Source organism: Aptenodytes forsteri, unplaced genomic scaffold, assembly GCF_000699145.1.
Source record: "Aptenodytes forsteri isolate BGI_AS27 unplaced genomic scaffold, ASM69914v1 Scaffold147, whole genome shotgun sequence".
Lineage (NCBI taxonomy): Eukaryota > Metazoa > Chordata > Aves > Sphenisciformes > Spheniscidae > Aptenodytes > Aptenodytes forsteri.
The window spans coordinates 1615130-1632181 of record NW_008795320.1 but is presented as its reverse complement, the minus strand read 5'-3'; the positions used below and the strand labels follow the sequence as shown (position 1 = coordinate 1632181).

At 46.2% G+C, this 17052-nt stretch overlaps 1 protein-coding gene across 2 annotated transcripts in view; it reads left to right on the top strand.

Moving 5' to 3' along the window:
• The window catches only part of STK11 (serine/threonine kinase 11), a 47733-nt gene that overhangs the window by 22735 nt on the left and 7946 nt on the right, over positions 1-17052 (top strand). For both annotated transcript variants that reach the window (XR_657605.2, XM_009279787.2), the window contains exons 7-8: positions 3727-3784; positions 12745-12938. Coding sequence is in view for 1 of the 2 variants with exons in the window: in XM_009279787.2 (XP_009278062.1) it covers positions 3727-3784; positions 12745-12938 (252 nt within the window). In the remaining variant the exon portion in view is untranslated. The remainder of the gene's footprint in view (positions 1-3726; positions 3785-12744; positions 12939-17052) is intronic.

The following is a 17052-nucleotide window of genomic DNA, read 5'->3' as shown; positions in this document are numbered from 1 at the left end:
ATTTGTGAGTTAGGCGTCCTCCCGAAGAATCGCCCTGCTAGTGTCTCGTCTCTACTCGCAGATAAACTGCATGGAAATCTTTACCGTAAATGGTAGAGAGTATGTGTAGTTACTGTGGGCAGACACTCTTAGATGACTTGACTGGTGAATAGTACATGATGTTTTGTCTTGATGAAGTCGCTTTTCAGTACAGGACTTCAGCCACAGAGCTGCCGTGAGTGAGTCAGAGCTGAACGCATGAATGTACATTTTTGGTGATTGGGCTTTCCATTTTCTTTCAAACATTGCCTAAAACACAGTCCGTCCTTTTTCATTAAAGTAAATATTCTTTTTGCTCAATTATCTTCTTTAGGCCTTTTTAATTGCTTGAGAACAGTACAGCTCTCTGCACCATAGCTATTTAACTGGTGCTGTTAGGCCTCTTAAAAATTTACCTTAGAACTTTATCCTCTGCTTGTACCAGTTTCATCTGGTAAATGCCTTAAGGAATGACAGGGCTAACAAAGAAATTTAAACAGTGTTTGAATTGCTGCATGTTTATTTTTTTCCTTTGGTCAAAGTGAGCTGCTTATGAGGGTGTTCAACTCCTCTTCTGCAGCACCCTAGTGAAATTAATCCCAAACTGAAAGTGCAAGAGCCTTGAGACAGTCCCACTGTACTTCAGTTTTCTATGAAGCGTTTCCAGTTGTATCTGCTTGGATGTGCAGAAGTTTATCCCGAACTTGATGATAACAAGCTGGATTCCAAAGACACCTTGAAATGTGGTCTTTAAAGAAATAAATTGGGAGGGGGGAAGGTGGTGTCCTGACTTACCTGTTTTTATTACATTAATAAGATAACCTAGCCAGTACTTGCTTTGGTGTCCCCTAGACTTCATGTAAGATCTCTTTGCAGTCCTATTTCTTAAAAAAAAAAAAGCTAACAAATTTGGGCAGCTCAGCTGTGAAGCTACTGTCTAATAATCTTATTAATAGGTCATTTCATTAGGTGTGGGATTTTTTTCTCTGAACCACCTTCCCATCTTGTTTTCCAATTATTACTTCTTTCCTTGTAAGGTGAGGAGCAATTATGTCTGAACACGAGAACTCCTTTACTGCAAGGGTGGTTGAGCACTGGAGCAGGTTGCATAGGGGGGTTGTGGAGTTTCCATCCTTAGAGATGTTCGAAACCCAACTGGACACAGTCCTGGGCAAGCTGACCCTGCTTTGAGCAAGAGGGTTGCACTAGATGATCTCCAGAGGTCCCTTCCAACCTCAGCTGTCTGTGATTCTCCATCCTTAGAGATGTTCGAAACCCAACTGGACACAGTCCTGGGCAAGCTGACCCTGCTTTGAGCAAGAGGGTTGCACTAGATGATCTCCAGAGGTCCCTTCCAACCTCAGCTGTTCTGTGATTCCGAGAAGGCCGCGGGGACTGCTTCGGACACATGCTGGAGTACGGAAGAAAGGAGAATGCACATTGCAAGGACCCTTGTTGTGGAGAAAGTCCCTCATAAAGGCTGTGTTCAGTGTTAAACCGATAATTTTTTTTTTTTAACAGTAAGGGAGTTTGTTTTGTAGTATTCACTGAAAAAAAGGAGGGCTTTCTCTAGCATCGTTTCAGTAACTATGGCTAAGGTGAGGAAACAACTTGGAATTAGCCCTGCGAGAGCACCTAAATGCTGTATTACAAGCATTGCAGCACTTTGCAGGACAGCAAGATTCAGGATCAAATCCCTTCTCTGTTGAAGATGGTTCAACCATACCTTCCCTTCTCTCACCCTTACTGTAAGACCATCTCAAAATACACTTTCAGTGGTGTTCCTCAGTAGCAGACCTAGCTGTTCAGCTTCTGGCACTGTCACTGGCATTAATCACCTCCTGCCACATGCAGTTTTTATCTGTAGCTGCAGCCTGGGCTGCTGGTTGCTTGTTTATAGGGCTTTAGCCTATTCAGGGGAGCAGATAAGGAACTACTCTCACAGTTTAGAGCTCTTCAGCAGGGAGCTATTGCTTTAGCTGCAGTCAAGCTCAGCCATGTAACTCTAATATAGCCATATGGTGGGTTTTGTGGTCTCGGCAAGGCAAGTATAAATTTCCGGTATGCTCTGTCTAAAGAGCTCTGAAGAGTTGGGCTCTGAAGACTCTAGTGCCTTGAGTTCATGAGACCAGATGCTTGTGATGCACTTGACCTTCTCCAGCCTGGAGAGGTCTTCCTGTGTCTCTTTAACCTACTTCATAGTGATGTAATGTGGATCAGTAGTGACTCCATCTGCCTTAAAGCTATTAGTGCTGTCATCAGCACTGATAAACCTTTACAAAGTGCCATGGCAAACTGTATTTTGGTTTCTGGGGGGAAAATAACTTCAGCCTTTCCACGCTGTACCTTTTCTTTGCCGATATTTATTACTGTCAGTAACGTGATACAAACTGAACTGACAAGGAAGATGTTCTGGATCAGCTTTTGTTATCACATGTGCTGTTGGTGATTTATCTCTTCCATTACCTTTGTTCAACAGTATTGCAGAAATTCATCTGCAAAGCCCTTGCAACTTCTCACTTGAACTACAATGTCTCTTTCCAGCCCTCCCTTCCTAAACGTCCATCCAAACGTATCTCCCGTCCTTGTGTTTTCACTGTGTCCTTGTACTGGCTCTCCCCAGCACTCTGCACTGTTTGTTCCTTGTCTTGACTTCCTTAACTCCTGTTTGATAGTCTGTTCTGTTTCCTAGTCTTTCTTTTCTTCTGGTTGCTGGAGACGGGGTCTTCCTGTTCTCTCACCTCTTTCCAAAACCTTACTCTTCATGCTACCTGTGCAAGACTCAACAGTGCTAGTGCTTCAAGAGCAACAAGGGGGTATCATCCAGTAAAAGCAAAACTCCTTGTAATGTACAGCAGTGAGATTTTGTTAACACTCATTAGATGAATACATTCTTGGAACCTTCATTGGAGAATATCTTGGATGCTGCTGGATGAGACTTGTTAGGTCCCATTGGCTAGTTTCTGAAGAACACGGCAAAATTTGCCACTTCCCTTCTGTTGAGTTGTAAAGCTTTTTAAAGACAGTGGCGCAGAGTGGGCATCTCATGAATCTGTTTAAGGAATCCACCTCCCTCTCTCCTAGAGAGAATACAGATAAGCCACTTTTCCTCTCCCCCCCTCTTCTCGCCCCCACCCCGGTTATCTTAGCAGATGATGCCAGACATCAAACTCCTGGCTAGAGCAAAAGGACGGACAGTAGGATTATTTTTTGTCAGTTCTCCCCAGCTGTACTTCCAGAATAGAATTTCACCAGACTAGCGTTCCTGGGATGCTGAGCAACTGGATATATGCTGTGCCTAAGGCTTTGGCTCTTCCATGGAGAGATTTCAATAGCATTATCTGTGAAATGCAAAGTCTTGACGTTCTTTGCCTGGAGACATGCTTGGACATATGATCCAGGGCTGTACAAGCCTCTGTCCCTGCAGTGTGAAGGAGGGAAGGGTCATACCCACTTTTCAGGTGGGGAAACTGAGGAACAGACTTGGTCAGGTAGTCAGCAATGAAGTCGGGATTTTGTGCTGAGCTTCCTGTGACCGATGCAGCAGATTCTTAGGGAGGTAAAGGCTCCCTAAGCTGCCAGGACTGGACACAGCAGTCGCTGTTGGGGGCGGGAGGTGGGAGGGAGGGGTAGAGCTTTATGCTTCCTGTCTTCAACTTGGCTGAGAGCATCTGTGATCACACCTGGACTTTTTTTCCTTCTTTTCAGGGATGCTTGAATACGACCCAGCCAAGAGATTTTCAATACAGCAGATAAGGCAGCACAAGTGAGTGTTCAGCTTCTTCCTATTAGTCATTCTCTTTCTGCTTCTTATGCTAATGTACCTGTGCTATTGCTCTCAACTCATTTTTCCTTTTGACAGCAGACACATGGAAGTCACTAGATATCCTTCCTCCAGCTCTGCTGGAGCTCTGGCAACCTCTACTTGGCTTTTTTTCCTCCTATTAGAGCATCCGGTTAAAGCATTTGAATTGCTAACCGGTAAATAATGAATATGTTGAAAATATGTTTCTAGCGTGACTGGTTCTTGATAATTAAGGGTTCTGGATAATTTTTTTTTTTTCAGAGGTCAGCTAGTACTAATGGAGCAGAAGAACAGGGGTTCCTTAAAGCTGGGTTATTGAACTAGGACTGTTTAGTAATGTGTGTTAGTTCTGGTTTTCTGGACAGTTTGGTGACAGAAATATCCCTTGGTATTTGCTCCATATGGAATCAGTATGTGGAGAAGCGTTCCAGGACAATAGGAAATTTTTTTTTTCTTTCTCTTTAATGTCATACTTCTCCCTCCTCCATATCCTCCTCCTTTATCCTTGCCATTGTCTGAGGGGGGGAAAGGCCCCGTTATCTCTGAGGGTTTTTTTTTTTTAAGGATCTGTTTGAACATGCTGCCTCTGAGCAGAGATTTCCTGGGCGGATAAAAGTACAAGAACAAAAAGCATCATAAGGATGCTTCATCGCGGAGGCTGCATTAGCTTATCTCCTATTTGAATAGGAAGTGCTTCTGAGGACATGCAGAGCTGCCTGCTGGACCGCAGCTGCTCGGCGGAGGTCCTGCCTACAAGCTTGCCCAGAAAGCTTTTGGGAACCTTGTAAAAACAAGGCTCTGATCCTGGAAGGTGATGGGCCTCCTTTGTGCTGCCTGCAGGCAGGAAGAGCACTATTTTCTTGTTGTGTCTCTGAAAAAAACCAGCAGCGGTAGCCGTGTGCTGTCAGATGATGATCCCTGGTAGATGTTATGGCATGGGAGGCATCTGCAGGAGCCACAGAACAAAACCTGACAGGCTTGAACTGCACTGGTGTTCTGCAGAGGAGCAACTGCGACCTACTCCTGACGAAGATCAAAGGGGCTGGGGAGGCAGGTCTTATGTAGCTGCCTGGTCAATTAATTAAGCAGTCGGGCTGACTCTTTTACATAGTAGCCAAGCACTGTGCATTGGTTGTTTCACTGGGTCTGGGAGATGATAGGAGCAGGCATTTGCTTTTAAAGACTGCCTTTCCCCATGCACATGCCTCCCAGTAATGGTGGGCCATAAAAGAGACTGCTTGGGGCTGGGCTCTTAAATGCCACGCGGCATTTAAAGCACCATATAGAGCTGGTCTTCCAAACAATAGCTCCTGCTGTTACTGACTGTCCTCCCATCTACCACTGAGGACTAGAGTGCTTCAAGCTAGACAGCAAAGCACTGTATGCTTTTGTACTTCCTAATGAAGTAGTTCTCCTGTTCATTACAGCTAGTCGTAGGGTGGTGATCAGCTTGCCACGCAGTCAAACCGATGCTTTGTCGGTAAGCTCTGTAAAGAAGCATGGCAGGAATTAAGTCTATGGAGTACATTAGTAGGTGTTGAGAAAAGCACTGAAAGCACTTTCTTTCCTATCAGTGCTGTGGGTCTAAAGACTGCAGTGAACTGCCCCTAAGCTCGGGGCAGTGTAGTTGGTTCTCGTGTGTCACTATCTGCTAGGTATTTGAGCTAGTTATCCAACTCTGTATACTTGATTTTATGCTTCTCCCATGAGGCAGTGAGTTTTTGCGTCAGCTTTGCCCAGCTGGAAGCAAAGAGGTTTCTCTAGAGACCCTGCCTGTAGTTAGAAAGCAGGAGAAACTAGAGCATGCTTCTGGCTTGGAGGGCAGTCACACATCTCCCGTGGTCTCCCAGGGTCCTCTAATTGGGCACAGCTGCTGGTGGTGAGGCTTTTCATCTCATAGCACTGAGAGGGGCTGAAGAAAGACTCTACCTGCAAACACAGGAGCATTTCCAAGACTCAGCCTCTTATTAGTTTTCTGTGAGCTTAGCCAGTGCTTCTTAACAGGCTTTTGTCCCCTATTAGTAATCGCCTCCTTCCTCCTGCTGTGGCATCCTAATAATTACATCAAGCACAGCAGAGCTTGCAGCCTTGGGCTTTGGATGTGTCTGTCTGTCTCCTTTTTGTGGAGTAGCATTGTGCTAAACAATCCAGTGTTTGGTTCTCTTGGTTTTTCTTTAAATAGAAGAGAAGCTTAGCCCTTATGCTTAACCTGACCCTGAGCTGGTTTGTTTTTTTTAAATTGAACAAAGCAATCGGAAGGACAGCAGGTAGCCATTCAGATATTGTCGGAGGGTTTTTGGAAAGCATTTTAGTGAGAAAAGACTTGATTTCTAGAATCCTTAGATTTCTAGTGCGTGTGGGAGTAACAGTCATTAATGATTTTGGGTTTCTCTACACTCTTCCCACAAAAGCATGTGTTAAGGCACAGGAACTAGACTATAGAAACATCAAGCGACTTACCCAGGCTGCCCTGCTGAGATGGATACTGGCTCAAACCAGAATTACCCAGTGCCTTTCCGTGCTGCTGGAAGTCTCCTTTTATGTCTTTGAGATGATGTTACTGGTGACTTGCTCATACAGACAGTGGAGACTATCAAAGTGCGCTGAAAATCAACAGGAATAGCCCCCATGTCCTGGGCAGTGTTTTTTTGCATTGGAGCCAAACGCTGCTAGACCAGGCTCGTGTCAGCACGATGGGAAGGGGCCATGTTCCCCTGTCCTGCAGGGAACGGTGATCCCAAGGGAAGCATCACGGAGCAGGTGTCCTGCGGCCGTGGAGCTGGGCGCTCAGGATCCATCCAGAGCTGGATAAACAGCTCACACTTCACCTTCCATAGTGACGTTTCTTGCTCTTGTAGTGGGATCAAGGATAAAAGGCTTTAATCAGTGGGTCAGGGGAAACACTGAGGAAGTATTGAGCATTGCTCCGTGAAGCAACAGAGCTGCAGGAGGCAGAGAAGGCAGCCAGGCACGTGTTTATTGCCCAGCAATGGTAATTCTGCCATTCCTCCCTTATTTTTGTCAGCTGCTCCAAATGTTTTTCCCCCCTTGTAGTGGCAGCCCTGTTTGAAGAATGCTGTGGGAAGAGTCTGCTTAGTTTTATACCTGCTAGCTGCCTTCCTCCTCGCTCTGTAGCTAAACTCTTGCATCAAACTCATGTTTCTGCACTTTGTTTTCATTCAGCAGGACAAAGCTAAATTTTCTTCTTTGCTTTCGGAGGCTTTTCAAACCTAGTCAATCTGTGCAGCGCAGACCTACGAGTTGTAAATGAAATGAATTTTTCATTCAGCAGGACAAAGCTAAATTTTCTTCTTTGCTTTCAGAGGCTTTTCAAACCTAGTCAATCTGTGCAGCGCAGACCTACGAGTTGTAAATTGAAATGAATTAAAACTGTCTCAGCCTGTCATCTAAGAGTTTATGAACTGCCAGAAGCTGACCCCAGAATAACAATGAAAGAGCCTTGAAACCTGCTCTTCCCAGAAGGATCCGGATAGGATGATGTTCAATGGAAAACTGACACTTTTAGTTCACCTCTGTGAATATTTTGTACTCCTGGGGTGGGGGGCAGTGAAGAAAAGCTGCCAAGAGCCGGGGAGTTAGCAACCTGCTCCCTATAGATTATTCACCATCTCCTCTCTACCCCGTGCTTTTGCTGAAGGGCTTAATGCTCGTATACTGCATTTTGTAACTAATTCACTGACCCTGCTGCAGCACTTAAAGTGATGAAGTGGATGCAGAATTCTACCTCTGTCCCTTGTTTCCAAGGCAACCATCTTGCCTTTCTTCTCCAGAAGTGTCACACTTAATTTGTTCAGTCATAGATACGATTGCAAGAGTTTATAGCAAGAAAGGGAAGGCACTTCCACCTTTTATTAGTGGAGGTGCAAATTTAACGTGCTGGGCTAGTGTCTCCTCCTGACCTCCTGGAAGCTGCCGTGCCACCTTCCCCGAGTGCTTTTGCTCGCCCCAGAGTCCTCCCCGAGAGGTTTGGAGGGTAGCTGTTGGATGTTCTGCCATGCTGTTCAAACCCTGGGTACTGAACCCCTTGGAAATCTGTGTTTCTTGCCACTGTAGATTCCTTTGCAGCCACTGAGCGTGTTCCTTGACTTCTGTGCTTGCATTTGAGGGAGTGAGAGGGGTTTCCCTTAACCTCTGCTGCAGCGTGTATACTCATGGGCTTTTCCCATCCCTGGTCCGTGGTGTCATGCAGTAATCTCCCCTTGGTGGGACACGCACAAAAAAACCACTCCTCCTCTCCTTTCTTGCTGAGGCGCCTGCGTCTGCCTTCCTTCCCTGTGGCAGGCACATGGAAGGAATCTTTGGTTCTTCTACCCACGTTCTGCACATCAGTTTCATAATGCAACTGTGCATGGCGTGTTAAAGGAATGTGAGTCTCCATCTGTGCACAGAACACCTCTCCTCACAGGAGTCTGAACTGTCGCCTTTGGCCCTAGCATCAGCTAGGGGAAAACTGCTTCTCTTTCTTACTCATTTCTACTTTTTTTATGAACCTGACTTAAGAACTTGGACATCTCTTGATATTACAGGAATTGGAGCAGTGATTGCAGGGACGCCGCTATATGTTTATTGCTAGCATGTGTTGTCTTTCCCCAGGGCATACTGTTGTGTGCCTTCCACATTTGTCTGCAAGAGGACTGAATTAAACTGGAATGCTGTTAGTTGCTTCTTGTGGTGACGGTGACCTTCCAGTAAGCTTGAAGCCCTTACATGGTATCATGGGAGGTAGAGAATCATTCATAACCGATCCTTGCTGGCAGGGTGGTGATCTGCAGCTTGGCATCTGGTTTCAGAGAAAATTGTCCACATACAAAACAAGGAAACTGAAATATTTGTGACCTAGAATTGGGAAGTGAATTAGCTGTAAGTAAGCTGCAGCTGTGCTTACTGATTCTTATTTTAACCTCGCTTATACCAGAACTTGAAAAGAGCAGAGTGGTGACGTCCAACATAAAATTTGAGCTTGGAAGCTGCAAACCAGACAGGCTCATTAAGCACTGGTCAACCAGATTCCTTTTTTCATTCAGTCCTTGACCCTTGCTGTCTTATCTCCCTGTAGATTATAGCAACCCATCTGGACACCACTTCTTAACTGGCAGGATCACAATTAATACTTGTGCTGCTGCTCTCTGGAGTTTCTGTGCTTTGCAGGCATTCTCAAGAAGCTTGCAAAGTAGCAAGAAATGATCTCTTACTACTGCTTCCTTCACTCTTTCAAAGGGCTGGGAGTAGCTAAGAAATGTTTCACAGACCAGAGAGGAATCTGCCTCTTCCAGGGGATATTCTGGACAAGGGGCGCTTTTGAGATCCGCAAAGCTTTTCTTTTCCTTTAGTGTTAAAGCAGCAGTCTGTGAGCACCAGGTAAATGGCTATGTTTGTGCCAGGGCTGTTGGCTCGGAAAACATCAATGAAACTGTTTGGGAGTAAATGGTGAAATAGGGCACTCTGTCAGCAGTACTCTAATCCAGCCTGTGTTTTAGGGTCAGCGGTGAAGGCAGGGTGGGGAGGGACTTTATCTCGTCTGCATTACGGACCGATGGGAGAGTAGCTGCTTTCTGGCTTAATCAGTGGCCAGTAGCTTCTTGAGCCAGATTAGGGCATTTGATGGAGCCAGTGGTCCTCAGCTGAAGAGCAAATCTTCACTAATAACATTTAGCACCAGTGCAGAAAGCAGAATCTCTGTCCCTGCCGGAAAATTGCTTGCCAGGAAATACTCTGCTACTCCATACAGAATTGCTTGAGGCTCTTTCCAAGAGGTCTTTTGATTTTCTTAGAACTTCAATGAATTTCTCTTCTCACTCTGTATCCTCATTACCATATATGCATATGCAAGTATTTGAAATCACCTCCCAGAGGATGGAATCATTAAGGCTAGAGTACAGTGATTCAGGTTTCTGCTGTTAATAAAAACCTATTTTTACTCTCCTGGTAAGTAGGACAGAAGGAAAGAAAGAGGCAGAGCTGAAATACAGCAAAATAAAAACACTAGTTGCTATAGACTTCTAGGCTTTCTCCCTTTAAAATACTCCTTTTCATAACAGTCATTCTCATCTCATTTCTCCTGTATATTCCATTCTCCTTAGGCCCCTGGCATTTAGTTTGGGTCCCTCTAGCTCCACTGCTCCTGGCAAAAATAGCTGGCTGTGTTGGGTCTTCTATACCTGTGCTAGATGATCCTGCCAGGCTGGATCAGCCTAGGCTGAATTTGCTATCTTGGCAGTCACTTCCTTGATGAAAGCAGTCTCTCAAGGAAAGGAAATCAAATGATCAAATTAGGAATGCTGTGTGCCATGCACATCGCCAAGGAAGCCATCCACAGGGTTTGCTAAAACCATTGGCCAAAATCTGGCTATGTTGGACCCGCTCGCTTCCTGCTAGTCCGGTAGCTGGGATGACATTTTACTTAACTCTTGTAATGCCACTTCGTGCACGAGAGGTCATAGTTGACAAATTAGATCTGCGTTCAGTTCTCCGTCACTTTCCTAAAATACGCCGCTTTCACCGCGGCTTCCAGTATAGTCGTGGTACAGCCATGGAAGAAATGCCAGTAGATCCACGTCAGTGTGTAACTGGAACGTGCCAACCTCATCGCTGTTTGGGGTGCTGTCCATCCGTTCCGACTGGCAGGATGGAACACGATTCCTTGCGTGACACTGGCATGCTCTGTGATTAACCAAAATACATTTCCTTTTAAAACTTTAGGCTGTAGGGACTACTTTGCTCTTTCTTACTGCAAATGGCAGGATGCTGCCTTCCTCAGAGCAGTAGGCTGACTTTAAAACTCAGTCACTACGGAGAAAATGGTTTGAGGATGCTAATTGTGAAGCAGGGATTCTGGAAGAGGGTTCACTCCTCCTTTGAATCCTAGCTGATTTGTCCCAGTAGCTACATTTTCATTTGTTTATCTCCTAACTCCTTGCTTTTGCTGGATAGTTTTGTTAGATTGCCACTTTTTATTTTAGGCCTACTGTCAAAGCAATGTAAGGCTAGAACAAAATTGTAATTACCATTCTTCTGAGCAGGAGGTGCATCCAACCCTTACTTCCTAAAATGAATTTGGAACCGGAGTGATAAAAAACAGATGGCTCAGGTTTATAAGAGCTCTTTGGTGACTGGCTTCAGGCCCTCTTCAGTGGTTATTAGCCAGGAGTTACTGGATGCCTGTGCAAACTACGGAGGGGGAAGCTCTCATGTCATATCAGGCTTGTCTAGGGCAGCAGTTGTCAGGTAAAGAAGTGAATATGCCATGAAGGGATAACTTTAGATCTTGCTCTGCTTTTGAGGTCAGTTTTCAGAGAGACCTTAAGTTGCTTCCTAAAGCAGCACCCTTTTGTGGCCTAAAGTAAACTTTGAGAGGGGGGAAAAAGGCTTAGACTTTCTAGGCTGCCTCCTGCTGTGAAAGACTCTGAATGTCCCTTTGTGCAGGTAAGCGGCATCTACATAATATTTAGCAAGGTGAGCACAAGAGTGCAGTTGATCTGGTGAGGCTTTTCTTTCTTTTGTTACTGTGCAAAGACCAGGAAGAATAGGTCCCCGTGGCTTAACTGACATCCAGCCCACAGTGTAGACGTAGGGGGGCGGATATCTGTGCCAATTCAAAAGTTTATCAGGAAAGCAGGCTGCAGTTCAGGAGATGGTCCTAAATGTGGGAGGCTTTGATGCTTTCTGACCCTTCCTTTGTGTAGAATGACCCTCCAGAGCAAGGTATGAGTAACAGCCTGATGAAGTGCCTCTGTAGGACAGCCTCCCTGCTAGCAGGGACAGCCAGCTGCTGGGCAGACCACCTTCAAAGGCAGCAGAACACCACCATTTATCGGGGAGGGAGCGATTGGATGGCTATCGCCTGACCTTTTCATTTGCTAGCCATAGGCAGCTGATTCTCCTTGCTGCGGGACGTCTTGCAGGGGGAGCAAGGAGTAGCAGGAGGTGTGTGGGCAGGAAAGGCATGTTAGAAGTACCTAGCTCTGGAGGAACTTCTGTTCCCACCTGCATTCAAGAGAGGATCAGCAGGAGTGTGGAGGTTCCAGCAGTACTTCTAGGAAACTTTCAGTGCCCACATGCAGCGCTGATAGATGTCCCAGAGACAGTCTGGTGTTGGAACCCTGCTATGAAAGTACGATAAAAACGTAAGAGGCTATCCATGTGGCTTCTGAGATGCTGATGTGATGCAAGCCTGTTGGATTCTTGATCTGATTAAGAACAGCTTTCAGAGCTCATTTCCTTTACTGGGCAGATGGTAGCACTATGGCTACTGGTTTTAATGGTAATAGCAGTCCCTTGAGACAGAGGTGGGATAAGAAGATAAAGTATAAGCATTTCTGCTGTGGTCTTGTTGAAAACTGCCTGTTAAAGGAGCTTGCAAGTAAATACCACTCTCCTTAGATTGACATTCTGCAACCTTCCTTTTGTCTTGTTGTGCTGGATTAGCTTCAACTTTAGGGTAGAAGTTTCTCCTTTTCTGCTTGCTTTGGCAATACAACTCAGGAGCTCTAGCAGCTCTAATAATGTGTTTTGACTTATAGGTAGGTAGTTTGGGCTTGAGTTGGTGATGGAGAGAATGTTCCTGCACTCTGTTTCCAGGTAGACCTGTTAGTTTCTCCTTAGCTGACAAAGCACCCAGTGGATGGAGCACCTCGTGGAGTGGCTTACACAGCTGTTGATGTCCCTGCAGCGTTGTCAGCAAGACAGACTTGCCTTTCTTGGCACTCGCCTCTCCTGGTTATTGCACATTAAAAAAAACCTGCAGTGGCATAAAACTGGCTAGGAACTTTTCCATAAACAAGCTGCACACACCTTTGAGTTATTGGGGTGGAATGGGACCATCTCATAGTGTCAAGGATTTCTCCATGCCTTCTGAAAAGTGAAGCTGTACCGATGAAACTCTGCTCTTGGACTCTTTGCAGTTGGTTTCGTAAGAAACATGCTCAGGCAGAGGCTCTGGTGCCCATACCTCCCAGCCCAGAAACAAAGGACAGGTGGAGAAGTATGACGGCGGTGCCTTATCTGGAAGATCTGCATGGCTACAATGAGGAAGAAGATGATGACTTGTATGACATTGAAGATGATATCATCTACACTCAGGACTTCACAGTACCAGGTAGGAGAGAATGATGCTGGGATGGGTAGGGCAGAAGTGGCTTTTTTTTTTTTTTTTTTTTTTGTCCGTTTAAAGCTTTTTAGGAAAGGCCTTGAGGTCTGAATAATCCTTTCAGCAGTGGAGGAGACTATTGATTATTAAGTGGTGTGAGTGACGCATAGTGAGTGAGCCGTGATGCTCCGGATGCCTTGGTCCTTTATTTGATCAACCAGGATGCCCCTTCCTGCGTGTTACCCATATGCCAATTTCCTTCCTTCATCAAGTAATAGCTTGCTCCTGCTGGACTCTGTTGTTTAGCACATTTAATTCTTTTGGCCAGCTTTGCTAGACTGAGTTATTTTGGAGCAGAGCCCTAAAATGACTCAGTGTTCAGAGTAGATGGCACATCTGGGGAAGAAGGGTGCTTGTAGCCTTATACTGAGACCTTTTTCCTGCTCCAGTCTTGGTAACTATCTGGTTACAGAATTGCTTCTTTCTTTATTAGGGATTTCCTGTTGTTTTAAGGTAAGCCAACCAGTAAGTACAGGGGCGTGTGTGGTTTTAACCATGTAGCTCTTACAAAGCGGTGGTAATCGAGTAGCTTTCCGTTTTTGGCCTCTCTGTGCCTGTAAGCCACGTAGCGTGTGAGCAGAAGGCTGAAGGGCATGTCTGTGATAAGACTAAAGACAAAGACTGCTCAGCTCTACAGTCATTGCAGCAGCGGTACTGTATGATCGAGGCAGCAGTTTCTTTGTCTTGCTGCCTGTGTTCTCACTGCCTACATCAACAGAACGTGAGTTTCTAGATTAATTGCTCCAGCCTAGTTTAATTGTTTTGGAGGGGAGGTTTTGAGTCCTGTTTGTAGGGATGCTGATTTACTCTACCACAGTGTGATTAGAGGTACCTGCAACTGACCTTTCCTTGTGATAAGGAAAGCTCCAGTTTCTGTAATTCAGGACTAGCCAAATTACTTTAGTTTTTCCTTAATGATGGCCTGGTGGGCCTCTGTGGACCTGAGTAAAAGCAAGGTCTGGTTTTACCAAATCTTGCACCTGAAGACCTTGGTTTTTTTCTCTTGGTTTCCTGGTTAGGCAGAAATTGCTTTTTTTGGAGCACTATCATGGAAGAATAAATTGTCAGGCCTTGAATTGTAATAAGCCTCAAATTGTACCCAATGCTCCAAATTTCTTTGGGCAACAACTTGAAACAAGATGGGCTTCCCAGGCAGCGCCTTCCAAGGGGAGAAGGGGAGAGGCTGCTTTGAGCCCAACTCGCTAAGCCAGCGCTTCGCCCCATGCTGTATGACATCCTTGGGTAACAGCCCCCAACAGGGCGTCTGTTCAGATGTTCAGCCAAACGGATATGTAGGTGGGTCGGAGGTGGAGCCTGCCAAGATGAAGGGAGTCTCATCAAAGTGAAATAGATTTATTTCCAAGTGCTGATTCACTGGTGACAGTCGGGTAATTTATAACCTTTTCTAATAGAACTAATGTCCCAGTGCCAGCTGGGTGACCTGCAGAGCTCTGTTCTTTGCTCTCTTCTTACATCCCGCAGGCTTTTGTGCTAGAATCTGACCAGGGCCAGGCCTTTCCTCACAGTTTAGTGAGGCTTTTTGAAAGGAGGGATCCTCTTAAAAATGCGATAGACTCACTGAAGCACATACTTGATTGCTAGGGCCTTTCTAAGTACAGAAGCAAGAGAGAAGAGGACTTGCCAGATGCTTTCCCCACTGTCAGAGGTTAGCCATTTTCCTCTGCAAGAGCTCTCGCCGGGAACAGCCCATGCATAAGAGCCCGAGATGTAATTCTGCAGAAATGTTGGGGCTGGAAGCCCCATCACAGACAGTGGGGCCTGAGCACAATGATGAGGCTGCCAGGCTTGAAAATCCATAACTAGCATCACTTGCATCCCTTTCTGATTTTACATTTTCCTTTCTGAACTGACTTCAAGAGGCAGAAGGAAGGTATGCTTGGACTGTGTGTGCCCGTAACCTCCCTTGGAGGGCCAGCCTTCCAAGATGATAACCTCTGTGAGAGTAGGTCTGTTGCTCTTAGTACTTGACTATCTTGCAGCCAACCCAAGAGCCCACAGGACAGTCTGTTACTGCTTTTTTAGTGCCAGTCTAGAGAATAAGCGTGTGCATGTCTCTAACAGTGCTCTGTTGCTTCCCTGTGCATTCCCAGCTGCAGAGGAGGAAGCTGAGGCAGGGCTTAGAGGACAGAGCGGAGCACTGAGCAGTCATGACGAGCTGTTTGGAGAGGAAGCCGTGCTCCCATCGGCCACGGGCACAGAAGAGGAGCGTGAAGCTTAGCCTAGGCCTCAAAGCCACTGCCCTTTTGGGCTTCCCGTGGCCTGAGCTAATGGCAGTGGCTGGAGAGTGCAGGATCATCTCCTTGCTTCCCCCAAGCTTCAGCAGGACAGCTGTATTATTTCAAAAGCAGATAACTTTGTTCTGCAAGGGAATCGTTCTTTAATTTTTGGCTTTGTATTTTTAAGCAAAGGGTAGCTGTAGGGGTTCGGCACGCTACAGAGGAAGATGGTTTGTGACCCCTTTCCGAGTGGGTTACTCAGCTTGTGAAATCCAGCCCATTCCTGCAGACCTGCCCCACGAATGATTTTGTACAGAAGATGCATTCTTGTCTGTTCTCACTCTCTTTAAAATGTTTTGTTTCTTTTTAACTTTTCCAGTGGTGATTAGCCTGCATTGCTGTCTGGTTTACGCACTTCAGTGCGACTAAAAAGTGGAAGCTTAGGCAGACTTCCAACATCGGAGAGTGGTTGTGTGTCCAGCAGGCCCAGGACAGAGCTGTCTGTCCTGGTTGCTGTTGAGGGTCTCTGGCCTGTGGCACTGCAGCTGGGTGTTGCACGTTATCATCTGTGTTTGGAAAAACACGGTGCTCTGCCCTCCCTCTGAAGAACAGCAGCAGAGCGTGCGAGATCCTCTTCTCGGTCGGGTGAGGGTTGGCGCTGAGCCCTCTGCACTGAGTGGGCGAAGCGTTGTGCCCACACGTGCACACCTTCCTGCCGTTCGACTGTTGGTGTCGTGGGTGGCTGCGGCTGCATCCCACGGGCAGCGTTACTGCCCTGTGCATGCCCAGGAGCCTGGCCCGAGCCTGGCCCGTGCTGGTGCAGGTGCTCTTCCAGCAGCCGTGTCTATCTGCCAGCTGAGGTGGATGTACCCCCACACACAGGCAGGTGACTGTGATAGTGGGAGATCATCTCCAGAATGGTGATATCAGCTATTATACACTCCTAATGCAAACAGCAGTATTTAAACCCAAATAAGAGCTGTCATTTCAGAAGGTGACAGGCAAATTACTGGAAGATTTTTTTTTTTAAGTTCTCGTGTGTAACTTGTGCTGTTTCAGAGGGATTTAGAGACCTAAAGGTTAATTGTGGCCCCACAGACCAGCACTTCCCATGTTACGGTTAGCCAGGGTAGGTGGGGTAGACATGATTTTGGTTTAACTTAGCTGGTGAACGGTGACGGGTTTTAACCCTTCAGTTATTTCAAGAGTTGTTCTTAATTGCTTAGGTAGATAGTGAAATAAAGCGTTGCTTCTAGCCAGTCTGAATGTCCTCTTCCCAGCACGCGGGTGTTATGCTTTTGTAGTGTTGGTGACTGAGTTGGATGTGCCCATGAGGGGTGGATTCTTTGGGGGCTATCAAAACACAGCAGTCCAGATGTGGGCTAGAGCTCAGGAAGTCCCCAGGGAACCATCCAGAGCAGGAGGAGGATTTCTCTGTACTGGATGTTCTTATGCTGCTCCTGAGCAGCCGTCGCTGTCAGGCAGGGCCCTAGGTAAGCCGTTGAGTCTGAACACATGCGGCTCTTTGCCACCCTTGATTTGGGAACATATTTGAGCAAATGGAACAAATTCTTCTCCCTCAGACAAATCACGTCTGGCTTGGCTTGCCCTAGAAAGGACAGAAAGCATAGTCCAGTGTGGCCCCAAACCCGGCAGGAACAGATCTGATTTGGACTTAAGCACTGAACAGCTGAGAACTGGTCCACTGTGATGGATCATTCTCTCTACTTTACCCTACAACTTCCAATCAGGCTGTGACGGAGGTCAAGCTGTTCACAGGACTTGTAGAGATCCCTTAAAATAAGGCTGGTTTAAAAAAAAACAGG